General features: G+C 54.4%; 1 protein-coding gene across 6 annotated transcripts; it reads left to right on the top strand.

Annotated features, from left to right (window-relative positions):
• The first annotated feature begins 1338 nt into the window (after positions 1-1338).
• TOP3B (DNA topoisomerase III beta) lies at positions 1339-22967 on the top strand. Of its 6 annotated transcripts, none has more exons than XM_074321312.1 (20): positions 1339-1462; positions 1750-1828; positions 5179-5213; positions 6192-6373; positions 7531-7662; positions 8983-9089; positions 9696-9770; positions 11123-11319; positions 11752-11908; positions 12686-12799; positions 14234-14324; positions 15869-16023; positions 16183-16288; positions 17053-17199; positions 17300-17473; positions 19283-19411; positions 19883-20032; positions 20394-20494; positions 21144-21345; positions 22383-22967. In XM_074321312.1, the coding sequence occupies exons 4-20, from the start codon at positions 6304-6306 to the stop codon at positions 22862-22864; spliced, it is 2589 nt and encodes an 862-aa protein (XP_074177413.1). In that variant the 5' UTR covers positions 1339-1462; positions 1750-1828; positions 5179-5213; positions 6192-6303; the 3' UTR covers positions 22865-22967. The 6 variants fall into 6 exon arrangements, with proteins under 6 accessions (XP_074177413.1, XP_019565737.2, XP_019565736.2 ...); XM_019710178.2 differs by having other exon boundaries at positions 5093-5213; XM_019710177.2 differs by lacking the exon at positions 5179-5213.
• Positions 22968-23261: the final 294 nt, after the last annotated feature.

Below are 23261 nucleotides of genomic sequence, written 5' to 3'. Positions count from 1 at the left end.
AATGATTGTTGTAATTAATAATATCTAATTCTTAGTGTTGTGATGAGAATTAAATGTGTTAATAGTAGAAAAGTGCCTAGAACGGAGTAAGCACTGTGTGAGTGTTAACTGTTAACAGTGTTATCAAAACCACGGTCCAGCCTATGCCCAACCAGAGAGAAGAGAGACCTAGGAGCTCTCAGGTATCCTATCTACCACAGCCAGGTTCCTGTGCAGTAAGTGAGGTGTTCCTATGAATCTAGGTCATTTGTCAACCTAAGGGTCCACAGGAGGGCCTGACCGACAGCTCCCAGGGAGGTCTGTGTGGAGGGCTCAGCTGCTGGGCTCTTGGGACAGAGAGCACCAGCGGAGCCAGGAACCCTCTTGAGACTCTCAGGCCTCCAGAGATGACCACTCAGCGCCCCCTGCTGGGCCCAGGCTTCACGTCCTTTCTCCTGCTCTTCATTCAGAACGAACCCCGAGCTGGATTAAATGAGCAATAGGGTTGCCTTTTTACCGTTGGTCGAACCTCTCAGATCCAACCTTAGCCCTGACCGCTATAACTGGGGGCTGTGTGGAGAACCGACCGTAGGGCAGCAGGGTGGAGGCCAGGGGGTAGACGGGGCTTGGATCAGTGTGGTGGCAGCCGAGGCAGGGACGATTGATTGGGTCTCAAATACATTTTGAAGACAGCGATACATAATGAACGAGAGAGGAATCCAGGATGCCTTCAAAGCACTGGGTTTGAGCAATCAGGAAGATGAAGTTGGAGATGGAGAGTCCGCCAAGGAGTGAGTGAGTTGGTTTGAAATCCGAAGTTCTATTTTGAAAGTGAAATCTCACTGTGACTCTTATTTTTTGATATTGCCCAACTTTAGTTTGACCATAGAACTTTTCTTTTTCCAGAGTATTTATCAGGGCTAGTATTCCAATAAAGGCAAGTTGGGAAGAGTGTCTGCAGGGCTCAAAGGAAATGTGTGTACGCTTGTAAAAGATATTAAAATATGGTCGTAAAAATTATTTAAAACTTCTATATCCCTAATGCTTCATCACAAAAAAAATACTTTTATTTTTCCAATTCATCTTACAGATATAATTTACACAGTTCATTCATTCATTCCACAAATGTTTGTAGCATTGAAAGAAGCCTGCTATACACACATCTGTAGTTTTAATTATTTTAATGATTAACAACATATATATTTTCATGCTTATCATCCAGTTTTTTCATAATCATAATGATCATTGTCAATATTGCCTCCCCCCCGGGCAGAATGGGGACTACCTGCAGATTGCGGCTTGCAAAGCGACTCGCGGCTGCGCCGCCGGAACGTGCAAGCCACGGAACCCGTGGAGGGAGACGTGCGGGAGCCGGAGAGCAGGCAGTCGCAGGGACGCCAGCGGCTGCTGGACCCGGAAGTAGGGTTTGCCTGTGGCCGCTGTGGGAGCCGGAGCGGTAACCGGAATCGTGGCGGCGCTGCGGGTGAGAGGCAGGCGGCGGGTGCCGCGCGCAGGGCTCAGGGATGTGGGAAGGGAGCCCTTTTCTCGGGCATGTGTCCCGAATGCTGGCCGGGCTCCGAGGGTCCCGGGACTGGCTCTTTGCGTTCTTGCTACCTCTTCCCTCCTTGTGGTGGTTCAGGGAGGTGGTGATAGGCCAGCGCTTAGCCAGTTGTCTGGAAAGAGCAGATGCTGTATAGTTAATACCCTTCTTCATCGAGCCTTCTCGCAGTTCTTTGAGATGGGGTCTGTTGTCCGAATCTGTTGTCACAGGTAGGGAAACTGAGGCTCAAGGAGGCCGTGCAGCGGTCGGGCCAGGATTGGGCTCAGGTCGGCGAAGCTCCAGGTCAAGGTAGGTTCCACTCGCAACTGCCTGGGCTCCAGCTCAGGGAGTCTTGAGGGTGTCCAGGCGTTTCTCTGAGTTGTTGATGTAGATGAGGGAGGGTACTTTTGTGAACAAATTAACTAGAATCCAAGGGCGGTAATTTCTCAAAAATGAAAAAAAAAAAAAGTGGCTTTGTCTTGCCTCCTTATCGCTCAACCTTTGGGAACCAAAAGTCAGGCCAACGTGGACTTGATAGCCATTGAGCCCTGGGGTTCCTAGAGCCTTTGCAAAGGTCGTCTGAACTCCAATTTACTCATAGTTTAAAAAATTACGACGCAGGCCTCGTAGGGATGATGGAGAGATTAACTAGTGTTTATAGCTACAGCATTCCTCGTACAGAGGAGGCGCTTAAGAAATGGTTGTTTCTTTCCCTCTTTTCCTGACTCCATGGGTATTTGATGAAGTTACTAAGGTGGGAAATCCTAGGGCTCTAAATGCTGTTCAGACCACTGCTAGGCCTCCACTCCCAAGCTGAATCCACCTGTTCATAAGACACTGACATGAAAAGACTTTAGTACAGTGTGTCCCAGAGGACACATACCATTGTGGTATTGCTGGGAGAGTTGACAAGGTAATAACAGACTAATCTGCTGCTCCTTTTCACTTTCAGCCCTCCTAATTACAGTCCCCAATTTGGAGTGTTTGCTAGCAACACCCCCTTAGCACTTGCTAATCTCCCTTTCTGAAATAAGAGGACAAACCAGTCTCAGAGCTTTGGCAGGCAACAAGATCAAACTTGAGAAACCACATAGGTTACCGGAAAGAACCTTGTTCTGGCCATTGATTACAGGCTTTCAGTGCCTATGAGGCTAAAATTTCCCCTTTTTATATATATTTAAACTTTTTAAAAAAGCAAATCTTAAGTGAATAATAATGTTGGTAAGGCACAAGCATTAAGATGGTATATAAATAAGGTTTGCAAACCGTTGCCTTCAGCTTTTGTTCTCATTGGCTTCCATTTAAAATTGGAGATGTGCCTTAATGGAAAAAATAGGGACACCCTAAGATTAATCAGAAGATTAAAACAAAACAACAAAAAACATGTACCCAGCAGGAAGAAGGAAACATGAGTTTCCCCCTCGATTCAACCAATTCCCTGGGTTACCTTTGGAAAATGCGTTCTTTGAGTCTTAAATTTGTTTTTCCTCCTTGAGATAGTGGTGTCATCAACCAAGGCCCTTTCCCCAGGATTCCATGATTCCGTGTCCTTAAATGAAGTGATATTTTTTCCCTAATAAAACAGTGATACTCAGAACATTACAAAGTACTCATGCAATACGGAGGTATAAACTGCTGAGTTAGAACCTGTGATTCTTGAGAGCCAGACTGCTGAAGAGAGGCACGTATCGAAGGTGAGTTAGCATCTGCAAAGCTTGACAGGTGGACAGGTGATCTGAAATTGGGATTAATGCTGATGGGCCTTTGTGTGACTGTCCAGTTGTGTCCCTAGTCCTGGATCAATGAGGCCGTCCCTTTGAAATTGCTAGGACAAATTGCTTCTCTCTAAAGGGATCTTTGGAGAAGAATCTTAATGATTTACTGAAAAGGTGCTTAGGCTCCATAGGTATGAAGGGGCGTAGTGGAGATGTAAGATTTCTAGAAACTTCGACACCATGGAAAAAAACATCGAGAAGGAGAAGTGTGTACAACACTCTTACAGATTTAAAGTCAGTTTTTAAATTTTAGACATCTAAAAGAGTATTTTTATTCACTTTGCAGGTTGAATTACTCATATTTTCAGTCATTCATTCAATCAGTATTTGCTCATGGTCTACTGCTTACCATTAGAGTAAATAAAACCCCTCTTCTCCTGGAGCTTATTTAAATTCTAAGAAGTATAGAACAAAACAAACAAGTAAGTAGATGGAGACTATCAGGTATAGTGGTAAGTGCTCCAGGGATGTAAAGCAGGGCCGCTGCCCCATGCAGGGTGCTCACAGAGGCAGCACAGGATGAAGGCTTAGTGCATGGTTTGTAGAACAAACAGGCCCGGGTTTGTATTCAAGTCCTGCCACTTGAGCTCGGGTCTCCCTGGCCCCACAGTTCCAAATGTGGGGCAGCACAGTTGTGCACCCCCAAACGAGGAGACTGGCAGGATTGCCAATGCCTAGCATGTCGTCACTACACTATAACTGCTGGCTACCCTTGTGACACAGAAGTGAGAAAACCTGAGGAAGTGTTTTAGGATAGAACCTTTTAACAGATCTGGAAGGGATGGGAAAGTCAGAAGCCCTCTCAGAGCAATCTCCCTTTGCTGCCAGTTTCCCCCTCTGACCTCTGGCTTCTCTGGGTGGGGAAGGGGAGCCTCTGGGTTGCCTTGAAGCCTCACTTTTGGGTCTCTGACTTTGGTAGAACTGAAACTTCCCCAGGATGGAGAGCAGAGGCCACATAAGGACAGTCTTAGTTGTTCGTTCATTCATTCAGCAAGCGTTCAGTGCTGCTGGGTGTCACATATACAACAAAACTAGATGCCATCCATTGGGCGGGGCGACGGGTGGGGAGACACAGCAGTGATGCCAGGCATGGTTTTCAGGGAGAGGGGTGGGGGAGTCAGAGCCAGTAGAATCTGGGGGAAAGTGACCTAGGTGGAGGCCTGAGGACAGGAACAACCATGGACACACAGGAAGGGAGGAGGTGCTGTTTGGGAGGATGGGAGTGGGGGCGCACAGCAGGGCAGTGGGCGGTGCAGCCTGGGTGATCGTTGGGTCAGGCAGCGCCTCTGCAGGCCGCCCGGGCTGTCATTTCAGGAGTGCTCAGCTTTCTGTTTCTGAGGTGGTGGTTTATTTAGGAGGAGCATCCAAGAACTTATTTTGAGGGAAAAAGCAAACTAATGTTTTACTCAGGGCAGCTTTCTCATAAAGAATGCTGATTTCACTGAGGTCGTCTAGTATCTTGCGGCAAGGGATGGGGTTGGCAGCCCAAGGCAGACCCTGGGCCACTTCCCCTGGACAGTGTGCAGAGTGACAGAAGCCCCTGCAGAGAAGATGATTTCCTTGGCATCCTTTCTGAAGGCTGCCCTTTCCATCCCTTCTTTATTTTTCTGGTTTTATTTTATTTTGTCTTTCGTTTTGAATCCGTAGTCAGTTCTTTTGACCAATCACGTTTGTCCACAGCTCTAAATATAAAAGGTGCAGGAGGCAATGTAGGGAGCAGGAAGACCTCCCAGCCCCAACCCTGTCCCCAAGCGAATGCTTTGACCATTTGTTTTCTGAAATGTGTGTGTCCCCACAGATGGCAGCACTCTGTATACACCATAACGTGCCCAACTTTCTTCATGTCATTTCTCCGTGACCTGATCCGTATTATTTGCTCAGCAGATGCATCCTTTCTCGCTGCCGCCTGGTGCTCCACGGTACAGATACACCATACTTTTAGTTAACAATTCCCTGTGGACCTACACTAGATTGTTTCTAATTTTCTATTATGAATACTAATGCTGCAGAGAATTCCCCAGCGGTGTGTTTCATCACAGGTGCCTCCATGTCCTGCCTCTTGGGGAATTGGTGTCCACATGACAATCTTGCCAGTGCCTGATCTTGCTTCCATGACCTCTCCCACTATGACCTTGCCCACCCCCATCAGGCCCCACACCACTGCCTGAGCCCCATCAAGCTCCTTGCCTTCCGACCTTGCTCCCATTGACTCCCAGTTGCAGGACCCTCTAGAGCCTGGCCTGGGCACCTACATTTTGAAAGCATCCTAGGGCTCAACCCAGGTAGAGGTGTCACCCGTGGAGTACACAGAACTGCAGCGTGGGTGGAAGGCCAGGCATCCGCCTTGCCCTGTCCCATCGGCCTACGTCCAAAGGCCCCAACGTATTCCTAACATGGATTTGGGGACAAAATTGAACTGAGGTCACGGGGTCACCGCAGCTTCTCCCAAGTGATGCCAAATTCCCAATGTCATCTCTGAGCCAGATCAGTTTCCTGGGCAGTTGTTTGTCAGATGTCTTCAAGTTTCCCTAATTTTTCTTTTACTTGCCCAGGGTTTTTTATTTTGTTTTGTTTGTTTGTTTTTTATTGGGGAACAGTGTTTCTCCAGGGCCCATCAGCTCCAAGTCAAGTCATTGTCCTTCAATCTAGTTGTGGAGGGCACAGCTCAGCTCCAAGTCCAGTTGCCGTTTTCAATGTTTAGTTGCAGGGGGCGCAGCCCACCATCCCATGCGGGAATTGAACCGGCAGGCTTGTTGATGAGAGCTGGCACTCTAACCAACTGAGCCATCCGGCTGCCCCTGTTTTGTTTTGTTTTTTAAGTGAGTTTCCTTGTTAACAAGTGGCATAGGTTTCATTGGAAGCATTGCTATTTCCTGCATGTCTTTTCTTCTCTTTAGGAGTCAGCATTGACAGTAGTGTTGAGCTGCAGAAGAGCCGTTCCTAAACTTCATTGCTCTTTCCTGAAACTGGAGCCTGAAGGGCCAAGGGCCCTTCAAGCTTTAAGACAAGATGAAGACTGTGCTCATGGTTGCAGAAAAGCCGTCTTTGGCCCAGTCCATTGCCAAAATCCTTTCTCGAGGTAGGGAAACACCAACTTGGCATCTCTCTGGCTTTGATCTGTAAGCATGGTCGTTCCAATGTTACACATTGTTTCTTTCTCATTCCGAAGCCCGCTGGAGTAGACTTGGTTCAGGACAACAGGTGTTCATGAAACACCTCAGTATTGGTCACTGCAGGGCGCGGTCACTGCCATAGCCAGGGCTGGGGCTCCCAAAAGACACAAGCATAGTGGCAGATGCAGACAGGCCAATGTTGGTCGGGGTTGTTGGTCACAAGCAACAGAACCAGCCCCGGTAACTTACACGGAAAGGGAACCCCCTGGAAGGAGGAAGACACAGCCAGGACCCCATCCCGGTCTCAGTCTGACGAGGCCGTGCCACGGGACCCTCGCCACTGCCCTGAACCTGCCGTAGCTCCCATGCCTGTGTTACGCCAGAGCAGCCACTAGGCTGAACCTTGGCTATGGCCCTCCTGGGACACCAGGTGCTGGGAAAGGGAACATCTGCCCCCACCCCCCCAGTATTGGGGTGGTCGGTGGGGTGCTGCTTCTCTTCCTGCCTCTGAATTCCTTCCAAATAGGAAGGGTGTTTGGGTGCTGGGAGATCCAGAAATGGCAGACGTCCACCTTGCCCCCCCACTCCGTGGTCCTGTGGCTAAGGGAGAAGGAGACCCTGAGACAGTGGGATGAGAAGTCGTGGCCCAAAGGGGAGGGGAGACCCCAGAATGCCCCATACCCAGAGGCCAAGAAAGTTTGGCTGAGGGGGTGTTAGTGAGGAGCATGAGAAGACACCATGGAATTCAATAACTGAGAGGGCCCTGGGGACCTCTGAGTAAAGCTTGAGAGAAGCAAAGCACAACTTGAAAGCGTGAACACAGAAATGCAGAGAATGAGCCCAAGAGTGTCTTCCCTTGCGAGTTCAGAGGACGGCGCTCCTGGCACCCAGCCAAGCCGAGGCTGGGTGGCAAGCACCTGTGCTCATTGGTTACTGATGGTGTTTTCCCTGAGAACCGTGAGACCTCTCAGCACCTAGTAGTTCGCTGCAGTGGCGTGAGGAACGTTATCACTGACTGCTCTGGGGTAGGGGGACTCTGGCCCTCCGAAAGGCAGTGCTGGGGCCCCGGGCCTCTGCGGCGGCTGCAGCTCGCTGAAGCAGGCATCCCTGTGCTTCTCCGCAGGGAGCATGTCCTCACACAAAGGGCTGAATGGAACCTGCTCAGTGCACGAGTACACCGGAACTTTCGCGGGCCAGCCAGTCCGCTTCAAGATGACCTCCGTCTGTGGTCATGTGATGACCCTGGACTTCCTGGGTGAGCGCCCCCCCCGCCCACCCTCTATCCCGCTGAGGGAACCCTGCACAGGGCTGCCCAGGGTCCAGTTGGAGCCAGGAGAAGGCTCTGGGCAGAGAAGTCCAGAACCCATGAGTCCTGAGGCCAGCAGATTGTGAAAAGATGACCTAAGGTCTCTGGGTGAGGCACCCAGAACTCAGGCTTTAGAGCTCAGCACCTATGGGTCCCCATTCCAGTGGCACCCTTAGTCACTGCATGCCCTATGCACCTCTGTAGACTGGAAATGGTGGTGTTCACTTCAGGGGGGCCTGGCCTGAGCAGGCGTTTGGGAGAAGGCTTCTGCTCCTTCTGTGTCACTGTTGTCCAGTGGTCACTCAGTGGCTGCCATTGTCATCCTTGTGTTATTGGTATTCATCCCCTTGGGATGGCCAGCATTGGTGATGCCCGGGGGCGAGGTGCAGGGCCATGTGGTTGTTAGGAATCCAGCCCTGGCTCTGACCCACACTCCTCCGGCTCGCAGGCTGGGCCTGGGACAGTCACTGAACCTCCATGAATTTCTGCTCCTCCTGTGTGAAATGGGTCTTATGACAGTGCCCTCTACTTCCCAGGACTGTCTGTGGACACAGTGTGACAGTGAAGGGAGAGTGCTTAGCACAGGACCGGGCACACAGCAAAGCCTCAGTACTACTTGCTACTCAGTGACAGCAGTGACACCAAGTCAGTTGTGTGGCTGAGCATTCAGACCCTGAGCTTTACCACCAGCCGGCAGGTGGGGAGCCAGGATTTGAACTTGGCTCTATCTGACACATTCTCCCAGGCTGCAAGAAATGGGGCCTAAAAGAAAGCCAGAGCATTGAACATATGAGCACTGAGCCCCGAGTAGAGAAGTTGGTAGATGTACCCGGCATGAGGCCCAAAGAGATTGATTCTCCAGGGGCATCAGCTGAGCACCTGTCATGTGCCCGGTCAAGTGCTGGGTGGGGGCAGAGGGTTACAGAATCCAGGCTAGAAGAGAAGATGAAGGCATGAGTGACATGGTTCAGTGCTTGACAAAGTGAGCCGGCCCAGGAGTGGTGCTTCCAGCTGCAGGAACCATCCTGGAAGTGAGGCGGGAGCAGCCGCCCTGCCCAGTGGTAGCTCCCATGGGTGGTAGAGGTGTGATGTCAGCTCAGCAGCCAGGAGGGGAAAACTGCTGAAGGCAGGCTCTGCCTCCACTGTCGGGGTAACCCTGGGCCAATCGTTCTCCCCATTTGTGAAACCACTGTCTTCCTGGGGTTATGATGATCTTGGAGGCCAGGCTCTGCAGTGTGATTCAGACGTCACTGTACCTGTGGTTTCTAGGAAAGTACAACAAATGGGACAAGGTGGACCCTGCAGAGCTGTTCAGCCAAGCGCCGACAGAGAAGAAGGAAGCTAACCCGAAGTTGAACATGGTGAAGTTCCTGCAGGTGTGTAGCGCGCAGGCACGCAGGGCGGCCTTTCCCCTGGCTCCCTGCCCCTCCCCTGCGCAAGGAGGTATTTGCGCAGCTATAAGCTGGCCTCACAGTCCTTTCTGTGAGTGGCCCCTGCTGTCCCATGAGGCACCTTTCAGGCTTGCTCCTCCCCTCACTACACAGTGGGCCACCCGAATTCTGCTTTTAAAATTGTTTGGTGGTGGGGGTGGTTTTTCTCATTTTGAAACAAATGCACACGCATTATGGAAAATTGGAATATATGCATAAGTAGAAAGAAGAAAAAATTAGAATTCTGGCAAAACCACTATTAACGGTTAGGGTTATTTCATTTCAGTCCTTTTTCTGTGCCATTTTGGGGGTTAAGATCTTACTGCATTTTTAACATTTTTTGCTCCACAAAACAACAGTCCTGAACTAAATTCCTTTCTGAGTGGCTAAGCCAGTCTAACTAGCTAGCTCTTCTGCCCGCCTGTGCCCCCCCCCCCACTTTCCTAAACAGCTGAGGGAGGGGCGGGTCTGCTTGGGAGCCAGGTGGGAGGCCATGGGTGGGCACTTGGGAGGCGTTGTGACAGGTGCGAGTCCCTGTGTGTGGTGTGGCAGGTGGAAGGCAGAGGCTGTGACTACGTCGTGCTATGGCTGGACTGCGACAAGGAAGGGGAGAACATCTGCTTCGAGGTGAGGCTGGGCCCCACGTGGCCCCCACTTCCCGCCTTCCCACCACCTGCCCCACCATTCCTGGGGCCAAAGGAGGGAATCAGCTACACTGGCTCCAAATGCCTTTTGTTCTCCTTTGTTTTGGAAATTCTCTAGACACTGTACTATACTCTGCTAAAGGTGATGGAGTGTTACTTCACCTGCTGGGGGCACACTGTGTGAGCAAAGGTAAAGAGGGCAGAATTTGCTAGATGGAGTCAGGTTTCAGAATGGGGCTATCTCGAGGACAGGGTTGCTGTTCAGCGTCCCAGCCCACTCAGCACCTTTCAGGCACCTTAGATTGATGCCGTTGACACCTGGCACTCTTCCTCTCTCCTTTCGCATGCCTCATTCTTCTCATCTCCCGCCTTCACACGCCCTCTCCCCACCCAGGATGCCCACCCACGGCTGCCTCAGCCGTGGCGCGCTAGCACAGGTATCACCTTGTGCCCCTCAGGCTGTGACTCTGTACAGGTCACCCTCCTGCCTCTGCACCCCTAGCTCTTACCAGGGCCTGGTACACCTCAGGGCTCAGGAAATGCTTCTAGCGCAGGAGGGAACACGGGGTACCCCACTCCAGCACAGCACCCTCAACTAACTTAATCACACCATCTCTTCCTAGACAACCCTCTCCTGTCCCCTCCCCTGCAGAGCTGTTCCTCCCTAGGGGGCCTTTGCTGCTGGGGGTGAAGAGCAGTGGCAGCTCACAGGGCTTTCTCCCTTCAGAAACGAAGCCACTTCTTCCCTGTAAAGAAGCTGCATGGCCAGGCTCCAGCGTGACTCCCCTCCCACTGCACGGCCTTCTTAGTGAGTCTGGCTCCAGGACGCCCGTTGTGTTTTAGCCCAGAGCTGCCCAAGCCCCCCAGAGTGGGGGTCACCCGTGACCTTCTCACTGCTGCCCTTTGCCTTTTCCTCTTCATTCTTTTCCCGTCTTTTTTTCCGGTCTCTTAGACGTTCTACCCCTCCCGCTTCTCTTGAAGAAGGGGAAGTGGGTCCAGTGGGGGGGATGTGGGGACTCAGTGCCTTGTGTCCGTGGCAGTGTCATTTCCTGGTTTGGTGGGGATGGGAGCAGAAGATAAGAGAGAAGGTGGCGACCTGCAGGACGGTAGTGAGAAGGGGGGATTTGAAGCCATGTGGCAAAAGTACGTGGAAAGACTGAGGCTTCTGGAAGGGGAGGGAGACAGAGGAGGGTCTTGCAAGCGTGGAGAGCATCGCACACACCGCCGGGAGGCTCAGCGCTGGAGAGGGGTCAGGCCTCTGGCTGGGGTGTGGAGTGGAGGCAGACACCTTGCGGTGGGTCACCTTGCGGTGGGTCACAGCCGGCGCCCCCCCAGGTCCTGGACGCTGTGCTGCCCGTCATGACGCCCGCACACGGTGGCGAGAAGACAGTGTTCCGGGCTAAGTTCAGCTCCATCACAGACACAGACATCTGCAACGCCATGGCCCGCCTGGGCGAGCCCGACCAGGACGAGGCGCTCTCGGTGGACGCCCGGCAGGAGCTGGACCTGCGCATCGGCTGCGCCTTCACCAGGTGCCGGCCGCCGTCCCTCTGGCCAGAGCCCCTGCCCTTGCTGGCCCCCATCCATGGCCCCTGGGCCTGATCTGCATCCTGCAAGTGTCAATATTTTGAAAACCCGTCTATTCGGCTAGAACAGACCACACAAGCCACCACTTGAAAAACTGTTTGTCCACATTGTGGGTCTCAAGGAGAGGGCGGAGGGGGTGGAATACAATGGAAGTGCTTCCTGGCCCAGGATGGACGGAACCTCTGCTCTCAGAAAGCTTTCTCTGTCACGGGCACACACCCTCCCTGACCTCTGTGCTGAGCGCGTCCGCCTGGGCACCTCTCTGCACCCACCAGCTAGCCTGTTCTGGGCTCCCAGGGGCGGTTAATGATGGGTCTTGAGCAAATGCATGACCGAAATATCCTTCTCTCCTCCTGCCCCCACCCCACTCCTTGTAGGTTTCAGACTAAGTACTTCCAGGGCAAATACGGCGATTTAGACAGCTCCCTCATCTCCTTTGGGCCGTGTCAAACCCCCACCCTGGGATTCTGCGTGGAGAGACATGACAAAATCCAGTCCTTCAAACCAGAGACCTACTGGGTGCTGCAGGCCAAGGTTTGCTTTCCCTCCTCTGTTCCCGCTGGGTCTTCCCAGGTTTGGCTGTGGATTCTGAGAGTTTCTCATCAGCATAGTCCTGCAGGCCCTTTAGGCCGAGGGCATAAGTGTGGACAGCAGTGCAGATGAGGGAGGCCAGAGCGGGGTGTGCAGGGTGTCCAGGGAAGGAACCCCAGCCTTCATGGAGAGGCAGGATGAGGCTCGACCTGGTTGCATTGAATTTGGATAAACGGGAAGGAACTCAGCTTTTGTAGTGTGGGGTGAGGTTACCCCTCAGGGCCATCAGCTGCCATGGTCACATCCAAGGGCTGACTTTCAAGCTTTGTAAGGTCTTGTAATACCTTCTCCAAATAAAAGTCTCCATGGAAGCTTCTCGTAAGATTTAGAACATAATGTAGAGTTGCTGCGGTTGACATGGAGCGTGAAGCCTCTGGATGGGGCCATACCCAGTGCTGGCCATGGCTTAGGTAGTGGGCAGGGTGGGCATGAGAGGTGGAAGTTCTGATGCTCCTTAAGGACACATCAGCCTCGGCTTTGGGCTCCCCTTGTGAGACCATCTGCCTGGTCTCGGCGAGGCCGCTGTCAGAGCAGTCTTCCCTGGGAGAGGGGCTGCATATCTGTGCCTCTGCTATGTGCACACACCTGCACACGTACAGCTGTAAGACTTTAGAGCTCCCAGACAAGGACCAGCCTCATCCGCCCCAGTTCTCATCCTTATCAGTGGGCTTACCTGGGTACTTTTCCTTCCATGTTCTCCTTGTGTCCTTCTTTCCACAGGTTAATGTCGATAAAGACAGATCTCTCCTTTTGGACTGGGACCGAGTGCGAGTGTTCGACCGGGAGATTGCACAGATGTTTTTAAACATGACCAAGCTAGAGAAGGAAGCCCAGGTGGGCCTGCTGCACCCACGATCTGTCACTTTTGCATGGGTGGGACTAGGTTTGGGAAGCCTCTTGCTAGAGGAATAGCTTTTGACTTAGGGTCATAGCTTTCTCCCGCTTTCTGAAACACAGACATGTTTTGGAAAGAAGAATAGCTACTCATGCAGATACTACTGAGATAGTTCTGCCCACCACCACACTGCGGTGTGCTGCATACCTGCTCTGTCCCCCGCGCCATCCCACTCCTGTGACCTGCCAGGCCCCTTCCATGCTCCCCTTTCCACAGGACCCTATGCATGAACCTGCCCAGTCACCCAGCTAGCACAGATGGGTCTGGGATCCAAACTTCAGTCGACTTTCATGGCCTTTGTGGTGCCGTATTTCTTACTTAGGGTTTTATGACTTGGAAAGACTTGCTGCTCGGCCATTAGGAAGAAAGTGATACCGCCTGGCAAGGAGCTGGATGCCCCATGTGGGGGCAGGTCCCAGGCCATCACAGCAAATGCCCTGCAGCTGTGACAGCTACTAGAGCCACTGAGACACCTTCTCTTTTCCTTTTCAAGCCTTCCTTGGGTGCCCTCTTGCCCACCTGTGCAGTTGACTCAGGTTTCCAGAATTTTTTCTAAAATCGCTTCATGCTTTTGTCTTTGATCTGTTCCTGCTGAGACACCATCACTGCTATCTTCAGCTCTCACACTAGGGATCCCAGTTTCCATGGCTGCACGTACACAGTTTGGCCTCAGTGTTCACCCCACCTTTGTCTGTCTGGAATTCAGAAGGCCCTGCCATGGCCAGGTCTACATGGGATTGGCAGGGACAAGGCATTGGAGTTGACTTGTTTAGGCTCCTTCTGCCACGTGTAAAATGGAGCCATCTCTTCTGAAAACTGTTCAGTTTAGAGGTTGAAAGGGGTCACTCAATAGCATTTTATTTAAACTATATGGTGTTTGCAAGTTTCAAAATAGTTACCAACATTTTAAAATTATGAGATTTCACATAAAAATCCCGATTTCCAGCTTCTCTTGACAAATCAGAAGATATAATGATACTAGCAGACCCTGATGGCAGCACTCAGGTGCAGTGAGGGGCAAGCAGCTGCTGCAGGGACAGCCTACACTCCGGGGCCCACCTGACCCCCCCTGCCATCCCTGGGACGCTGGCTCCTGTGGGATTTTGAATTTGTAACCCCTTCTCCTGACTTCCCCATTCCTCCAGTTTTTCTCTTTCCCTAGAAAATTATTTTCTTTTTCCCATCCTGGGCCTCAATAAATATTCGTTCAAGTCTTGAGACCACTGTAAAGAGTGAATTTGAGAAGCAGGGAGACCAAATGAATGAAAGTAGACCCTTTGCCCACACATCCTGATTTTCTCTCTTATGGTGCCTCCCCCCACCCCTAACCCCATGTTCCACCCCCAAATCACTGAATCTGTTCTGTCTTCTAGGTGGAGGCCACCAGCAAGAAAGAGAAGGCCAAGCAGAGGCCCCTGGCCCTGAACACCGTGGAGATGCTGCGTGTGGCCAGCTCCTCTCTGGGTATGAGGGGCATTTCTCTCTAGGGCAGGCATGCAGCAACCGCGCTCAGCCCCAGCACAGCATCTAGGGATGCAGGGCAGTCCCAACATTCTTACCTCTTCCAGTACTCTCCCTGCATGCTCACCTGTGCTGCACACCCGCTTCCATGCTCACCTCTTCCAGCACCACCCCCGTGCCCACCTATGCCATGCACCCCCTCCCATGCTCTTCTTTCTCAGCACCCCCATGCTCACTGTGCCAACACTCTCCCTCTGTGCTCACCTGTGCCAGCACCCCCTCTCTGTGCAGTGTTGCCTGAGGCTTAGAGGGAATCTGAGCCTCATGCAGATTTTATTTCTCTTAAATTCCAGAGAGGAAACAAGTAAAAATGAACAGGAGAGAGGATTCCATTTCATAGGATTGTTGGTTAATGCTCAACAGCTTTAACTTTATGTGGGGAAAGTGCAGACCATTTCGTATTACTAAAGGTCTGAGCAGCCCCTGCCAGGACTGAGCACGTGGAAGGCTATTGGCAGGGCCCACTTGCAAGGCAGGCCCCCTCATGTCCCTGGCTTAGTGGAGTCCCCTCAGAGGCATTAAACTATGGAGTTCAACTCCAGAACTAAACTCTGCTTCAGATCCCAGCTCAGCCCCTTCCTTCCTTATCTTGGAGCCTTGTTTCCTCACGAGAAAAGAGGGGGATCGCAGTACCCATCTCTCTGGGTTGTTGTAAGGATTAAATGACTGACACAGCACATCCTGCCAGTAGCAATGGAAATGCTCGCCCTACCCGGGAGGAACATCCTGGTGTTAGCATCCCGGAGCAGCTTCCCTGGTGCAGGGAGAGCTCAAGGCCCATCTCTCCTGCCCGGGACAGGTGTGACGTGGCCTCTCCACGCCTGATTCCACAGTAGCAAGAAGGGGGTTAGGCTGCAAAGTTGGCAGTCTCTGACACCTATTGGCCTCCAGGCATTGGTGGCCACTTGGTGGCCTCAGAAAATCATGGGCAATGTTCTCTCGGAGCATCACCTCCAGGGATCTTTGGAGCGTGACAGTGACATTGAGTGACCAGTAGCCAAGTGCCAGGCTCTGCTGATCAAGGAGAAGCAGGAGGACGAGTCCTCCCTTAGGGGCCCTAGAGTGCTGTGAGGACAGAAACACCTAGGGGGCTCAGAGTGGAGGGCATGTGCTAACTCTGCTGTCACAGCGGGTTGTCAGCAGACCGTGAGGCATGGTTATGGCTTCATGCCAGAGGGGGAGAGGCAGGCACTCTGAAGGCCACGTTTAGTCAATACAGCAACCAGTGTCGTGAGGGTGACACTATAAAGGGAGCTTCCCTATCTTGGGCCCACCCTCATAGTTTGAGGACCTCAGCCTTGGATAAGTCTGTGTGGGCACAAGCACCTGGCCAGAAGCTCCTCTTCGGGCCGTGCCTGCTCAGAGTCACCCTCACCCTCCCGCCAGGAGGCCCCATCCACCTTTGGGTGAGCCTGAGTGACCACACTGTGGGCAGGCCCCTGGCCATCCCTGGCATTCGGGGCCGCCTAGCCTCTTGTCTCTTGCAGGCATGGGGCCACAGCATGCCATGCAGACTGCCGAGCGGCTCTACACACAGGGCTACATCAGCTACCCGCGGACCGAGACCACCCACTACCCCGAGAACTTTGACCTGAAGGGCCCTCTGCGGCAGCAGGCCAATCACCCCTACTGGGCTGACACGGTGAGCAGAGCTGGGCCCTAACTCCCCACCCCCCAACCTGTTGCCAAGGCCTTGGGACCCAGCTCAGACACTGGCCAAATCCAGGACCAGCAGCAGCTCCCTCTGGATGGGAACCAGTCAAACCCAGACTCCCACTCTGTTTTGTTTTCTCTTCCTCAGGTGAAGCAGTTGTTAGCGGAAGGTATCAACCGCCCTCGGAAAGGTCACGATGCTGGCGACCATCCCCCCATCACTCCCATGAGGTCTGCCACAGAGGCTGAATTAGGTATCGGGCGCTCCCCCTACCATTCTCCCACTCACATTTTCACACACACACACTCTTGAAGCTTCCTGGGAGGGAAGGGCGAGAAGCTGCAGTGATGTGGCACCTTTGCATGGTGTGAGGCCCTGTTGGCAATGTGAGGACTCCCTCCTGCCCAGAACTGCCGCTGGCTGTGGCAAAGGAGGTTACCTGAAAGTTGTGCTCCCTTACCATGCGGTGGCACAGGAGTGAAGTGGTGATGGCAGGTGTGTGATGATGTGCCTTAGGGCAGGTTGCAGGCAGCTGCTCGTGGGAGGCCCTGTACAAGAGAAAGCTAGGCAGGAGGGTGAGGAGAGTGGGCAGGTGGCCGTGGACAGAAAGAATGGGATGAGACAGGGATAGAGAGTGACAGGCTCAATCATGGCACCCACCTCCTACTTCCCACCTAGCCAAGGTGATGCTGGTGGCTGCGTGCTGGGAGGAGGCAGAGGAAGGGAGAGCCATGCAGGTGGAGACAGGAGTTGCTTGTGCACAGTCCCAGTTTGAAGTGATGGTGGCATGTCACTAGACAAGGACAAGCCAGGCACCTGAAACGGGGCAGGAGGTGGGAGCCGAGGCTGTGAAGGAACCACCAGGGTGCAAGAGACTTGCTTGCTATGCGTTTCCAACCCTCTCGGGCTTTGGAGCAGGCCGGCCGGCCGGGGCGTCCTGTGGCCCTGCTGCTTGAGCAGGAATGCCGGGGGTCCTTAGAGCTGAGTCCCCGGTGATCACATCTCTGCCTGCTGCAGGGAGCGAGGCGTGGCGGCTCTACGAGTACATCACCCGGCATTTCATCGCCACCGTTAGCTACGACTGCAAGTACCTCCAGAGCACCATTTCCTTCAGGATCGGGCCTGAGCACTTCACCTGCACAGGGAAGACCGTCATCTCACCAGGTAAAATGTGGTACCCAGCTTTGCTCCTCTCCTCACCTCCACAGACAGACGGAATGTTCCCCATGGGACCAGGGTCTCAGGTAGCGCCCTGTCTCTCCAGGCTTCACAGAGATCATGCCCTGGCAGAGCGTGCCCCTCGAGGAGAGCCTGCCCACTTGCCAGAAGGGCGACACCTTCCCCGTGGGCGAGGTGAAGTTGCTAGAGAAGCAGACAAATCCGCCTGACTACCTGACGGAGGCTGAGCTCATCACGCTCATGGAGAAGCATGGCATCGGTAGGTGTGCCCACCCGCCTGCCCACCTGCCTGCCCAGGACCCAGGCCCGAGGGTTCCCATCCCAAGACTGGGGCCGGGGGGCAGGGCATCCAGAGCTGACTGGTGACCCCTCCGTGCCCAGCACCTGATGACTGGGGCCCAGGGTGTGGCCAGCGGAGCTGGACAGGGTGGCAGTGGGCAGCGCGTGGCCAAGGAGTCCATGTCAGGACCTGGCCTTGCCTGGAAAAGCCGAGATGTGCCCTCATGGGCACTGCACCCAGGATGCCAAATGGTTCATTTACAGGAAAAACACAAAAGTCAGATCAGAATCCTCCTGAGTCTACACACAGCCAACCTGGGATTGTCCTGGAATCAGACGACAGGGAAACCAAATTCACAGGCACTGCTTCCCTGAGGGGAGCAGAGAGCCCGACCAGGGCAAGGCTCCTGGCCATACCCAGAATCCTTCCAAGTAGGAATGGGCAGCCCAGGGCCGTTTGCCGGCTCATAAGTGTAGTCACTGATACACAGCCTCACAGGCGAGCCGGTTTTGCCCAGTCCCGGGCCTAGGGGCTGTGAGCCGGCTGCTCACACACTTGGGCCAGCCTCCCTCCTGGGGCCTTCTCCCCCGGCACTGCTCCCTCGGGTGGGCACTGCCTGGTCCCTGCTATGCTGCCCTGGCTGACCAGCCCCCTCCCAGTCGATAGGCTCTGGAGACTGTAGGGCAGTCTAGGCCACTGTACCTGGGCTTAGTTCCATTCCCTGACAGTCCTACAGGTGACTGCCAGACAGCAGCTCACCAGAGTCTGGGGCCCTGGTGACAGCAGTGGCCTCCACAGGAGAGCTGTGCCTGCTTCTAGGAGCCTGGAGGCCTGCGGTGGGTCCTTCCCTGGCAGTCCTCAGCCTGCTGTGCAGTGCGGACCTTGCTCCCTCTGTCTCTTTTGCCCCTTCCTGTTGATGGCACAGCCGTGGCTTCTGACAACCATGCACTAGCTGGCAACCCAGACCCCATGGCCAAATTGACTTTGCAGCAGTAAACAGGACTCTTGTAACCTAAATGAAACAACATTTGGGGGCAGCAGCCCTGTCGACTGGGGCCTCCAGGACTATGTAAATGAACGTGGCAAGAGCCCCTCAGATTGGTGACAGTGCAACGGGGAGCGTGCCTGGAGCCCTCCCGAGCCCCAGGGGCCTGGCAGATACAAGCAGCAGCAGGCACAGCGCCACTCAGCCCAGCACAGGGTTCACATCCTGGTCCCGGAATCATCCTGGGAACGTGGGACCTCACGGCTCCTGAGCCTCTGAGCACCAGCTAAGGAGGCTCCTTAGCACAGGGAAACAGTCATGGCAGCATCTGCCAATGCCAGGTGACCTTAAAGTACCTCAGGAAGGTGTGTCCTGGAACAGGGAACCTGCCCTGGGGACTGATCACCAGGGAATAGTCAAAACAGGGCAGGATTTAGAGAGGACAATTTGGCAGTGAGCTCCTCCATGTTCAGGGGGCTGGGGCGCTGGCTCCGGAATGGGGTGGGTGCCACAGGATGGAGACAGAAGAGGCCAAGGAGGTCACGCCGTATGTGAGGGGCAGGTAGAACGAACTGTGACCTTGGCAGTTGTTTAAACTCTCTGAGCCTCTGTCGAGTGGGAGGAAGTACCTGGCACTGGGAGCGCTGTCCTCGCGTTTACAAGATGGTGTGTGAACAGCACGTGGTGTCCCTGGCACAGTGCTGGCTGGGATCAGCACGAGACAGGCAGAGAAGCAGGGGCCTGTGACAGGTGGGGAGTGTCGGGCAGGCCGAGGGACCCCAGGGCCTTGCTGTGCGTTGCAGGGACAGATGCCAGCATCCCTGTGCACATCAACAACATCTGCCAGCGCAACTACGTAGTCGTGGAGAGCGGGCGCCGGCTCAAGCCCACCAACCTGGGCATTGTCCTGGTGCACGGCTACTACAAGATCGGTGAGTCTGGCTGGCCCGTGCTCCCTGGCGGGTGCCTCCCACAGGCCATGCAGTGAGCACCAGCCCCCGCTGTAAAGGTGCTGCACCAGCAACTGCAGGACCTGCCCCAGCAGAGGCGCGGCCTGGTGGGTCATGAACAGACAAGTGCAAAGCATCGGAGAGGGGAGGCAAGGGCTCTTCCCCACAGACCAGCTCCCAGCCTGGGTCCTCCCTATTGGCTGTGCTGTTGGCTCTGTCCCCTCAAGGTCCCGAGGAGCATAGACATGGCGGGAGGACTGCCAGGAGCACATCTGTGACTCAGCCCTAGAGACAGATGTCCCTGGCGATTCCACACAGGATTTCCAGGTGGACAGTTAGGAAAGGCTTGGGGGGTGGGAGCCAGCCTGGTGCCTTCCAATTCTGGCTGGGGCTGCCATGGCAACCATGGGCCCTCGGGTGTGAGTGCTCACAGCGGCATCCCCCGACCTGCAGACGCAGAGCTAGTGCTCCCCACCATCCGTAGCGCCGTGGAGAAGCAGCTGAACCTGATTGCCCAGGGCAAGGCCGACTACCGCCAGGTCCTGGGCCACACCCTGGACATCTTCAAGAGGAAGTTCCACTACTTCGTTGACTCCATCGCTGGTAAGGTCTGCCTCTCCCCTGCCCCTAGGTCACGGCCACCACCACTCGGGGTGCCAGGGGCCCCCATGTGAACCAGCCCCCAGGTTTGGGTTCCATTGGGAGGATAGGCTGATGATGGGCCACCACTAGGCCAGTGTCAGGGTTAAAGAGCCAGTGTATTAACACCACACTCTGCAGTTCTGCCCGTCCCGTGACTGACTTGGAAGCCCCACCACCCTCAGGGCGGGCGATGTGTTCACTCAGGTCTTCTACCTCCTATGGTAGCGACCCCTCCAGCTCTGCCTGTGACACCATCCGCTTGTTAGGGAGGTGGGCTCTGCAGGCCAGGAGGATATGACTCTCCTGCGCTCCTTGCTTTCAGGCATGGATGAGTTGATGGAGGTGTCCTTTTCACCCCTGGCAGCCACAGGCAAGCCCCTCTCCCGCTGCGGGAAATGCCACCGTTTCATGAAGTACATCCAGGTAGGTGAGGGTGAAGGACTGTGACCTTCTGGTCTGCAGCGCCCTTGTGCACAGACTCAGGCCAGTCATGTCACCTCTCTGGGCTTCTGCCTTATCCTCAGTCATATTCTTTGTTCCAGCTGTCGTAAGAATGACTGAGAAGCCTAAACAGCCTTGCCAACAAACACCTAGTGTCCCCATGACCCCAGGAACACATAAGCTGTTAGGCCACTTACGCACATGTTGTCCATTGTTTCCTAACAACACGTTCCTTGCTTTCACGGGTGTTAACATACATGCCAGGATTTTAGAACTGCCTTTCTTCAGACGTGGAGCAAGTGTCCTGAGACTCGTGGCCAGGATTCCTAACTGAGAGGTCCTTGCCTGGCGATGTATTATATATTGTATATTACATGTTACATATTCTATACATGGATTAAGTATGATGTACTACATATTATACATTATGTAGTATGCTGTATTACACATGTACACTCATGTATTGGTATGCATGATGTGTTACATGTTACATGTATGTATTTCATAGGACTTGCATATTACATATTACATGTTATGTAGTACATGTTACTGTATTATGGGGAGAATGAGGGTGGGCAGGAGAGTCCGGTCGTGCCAGCAACCCTGTGCCTCTCCCCTGGCATCGCTGCAGGCCAAACCAAGCCGCCTGCACTGCTCCCACTGTGATGAGACCTACACCCTCCCCCAGAATGGCACCATCAAGCTCTACAAGGAGCTCCGGTGCCCGCTGGATGACTTTGAGCTGGTCCTGTGGTCATCGGGCTCTCGGGGCAAGAGCTACCCGCTGTGCCCCTATTGCTACAACCACCCGCCCTTCCGGGACATGAAGAAAGGTGAGCACCTCGTCCCGGGGCTTCAGCTGCTGCCTCCCAAGCTGGGCTGCCCTCTTCCCCTTGGGTATCTGTGGTCTCTATGCAACACTAGCCCCTGCCTGACACCACACCGGACTCTGAGGGGATCCCTCCCCGGGCCCTTCCTGTGCTACTAGTGCTAAGATAGACGCAGGATATATGTGGGCACTGTTCAGGTGTCAGCCGGCCTGTCTGCCGCTCTCTGTCCAATCATCATTGGGCAGGTGACTAAGTCAGGTCACCGGGAATCTGGGCAGAAGGCGTGCTGTGCCCCCTCCTACGCTGGGGTGAGTGAGAGGATGCAGCAGGTGGCGTGAGCCCTCAATCAGCGTCCACCACCGTTCTCCGTCCTTGTGCTTATTCCTGGAGAAAGGAGAGTGTGTCCAGGTGGGGCTGAGAGACTGAGCCGAGAGTCTGAAGGGGGCCCAGGGCCCAGAGTGCACACCCTCGGCGGTGCTCTCTCCTTTACACCCCACACAGCCCCTGGGGTGTCATCACCCCATTCTACAAACAGAAATGAGATGCAGCAAGAGAGGCATTCACCCACATTCTCAGGGGTCCTGGGGAGACCTTGAGGGTCTCTGACTCAAGCTTCTCCCCTGGGGCAGGCACAGTCTGCATTTGGGCTCCAGGGGCACTGAGGCCCATCCCCGCCCTCCAGCAACTTCCATCGTGGCTCCATGTAGCCCACTGGAATGAGGGCCACTCAGAGCTGCCTGTAACAAGCTATGGAAGCAAAGCAAAGGGTAGATGGACTTGGCTGGAGGCCGCCAAGTAGGCCTTCTGGGAATGATGTGAGCCGGGGAGGGGATGCCTCAAAGAGTGAGGAGGTTTCAGATAAGCAGAGAATGGGGGGGCTCCGGAGCCAAAGGCTGATGTGCACAAGGCCGAGAGGAGCACTTTCTGCTGGGATGAGGGACCCTTGACTGAAGATCTGAGAGAGGCCCTGGGGGTGGGGTGGGGGCTGCAGCATGGGGCAGGCGGGAGGTGTGCCTCACGGGCTGCCCTCTCCCCACCAGGCATGGGCTGCAATGAGTGCACGCACCCCACCTGCCAGCACTCCCTGAGCATGCTAGGCATCGGCCAGTGTGTGGAGTGTGAGAGTGGGGTGCTGGTGCTGGACCCCACCTCAGGCCCCAAGTGGAAGATGGCCTGTAACAAGTGCAATGTGGTGGCGCACTGCTTCGAGAACGCCCACCGTGTGCGGGTGTCCCCTGAGACTTGCAGCTCCTGTGAGGCTGCCCTGCTCGATGTGGACTTCAACAAGGCCAAGTCCCCACTCCCAGGTGACGAGACGCAGCACACAGGCTGCGTCTTCTGTGACCCCGTCTTCCAGGAGCTGGTGGAGCTGAAGCACGCGGCCTCCTGCCACCCCATGCACCGAGGTGGTCCAGGGAGGAGGCAGGGCCGGGGGCGGGCGCGGGGCCGGCGGCCTGCAGGAAAGCCCAGTGCCAGGCGGCCAAAGGACAAGATGTCAGCCCTAGCTGCCTACTTTGTATGACGGCCCCACCATCCTCGCCCAGGCTCCAGGAGGTTGTCCTTTGGGCTATGGAATCATTAAAACACATTCTGTCTTCTCCAGAGCGAGTATCTGGGGAACTTTTGCTGGTGTCAGCGGTTACTGTGTCCTCCCGACCCATCTCCTATCGCCCCTCCCGTCCCTGTCCCCTTGCCTCTCTCCCTTCATTCTGCCCACACCCCAGCATTGCCTGCAGGGAGGCCACTAAGTGTGGGAAAATAGCTGTGTGCACAGCAGGAAGTGTCCGTGATGCCCATCAGGAAGGACAGTACTGAGCCAGGCGGGTGTCGTAGGAGGGAAACCTAGTGGAGCAGGTGGGGCTGGGAGAAGTGCTCTCTGGACCTGGCTTTCACTGCAGCCCACTCCTCAGGGCCAGACC

The sequence above is a fragment of the Rhinolophus sinicus genome, linkage group LG16, assembly GCF_036562045.2.
Source record: "Rhinolophus sinicus isolate RSC01 linkage group LG16, ASM3656204v1, whole genome shotgun sequence".
Classification (NCBI taxonomy): Eukaryota; Metazoa; Chordata; class Mammalia; order Chiroptera; family Rhinolophidae; genus Rhinolophus; species Rhinolophus sinicus.
This window is presented reverse-complemented; position numbering and strand designations above follow the sequence as displayed.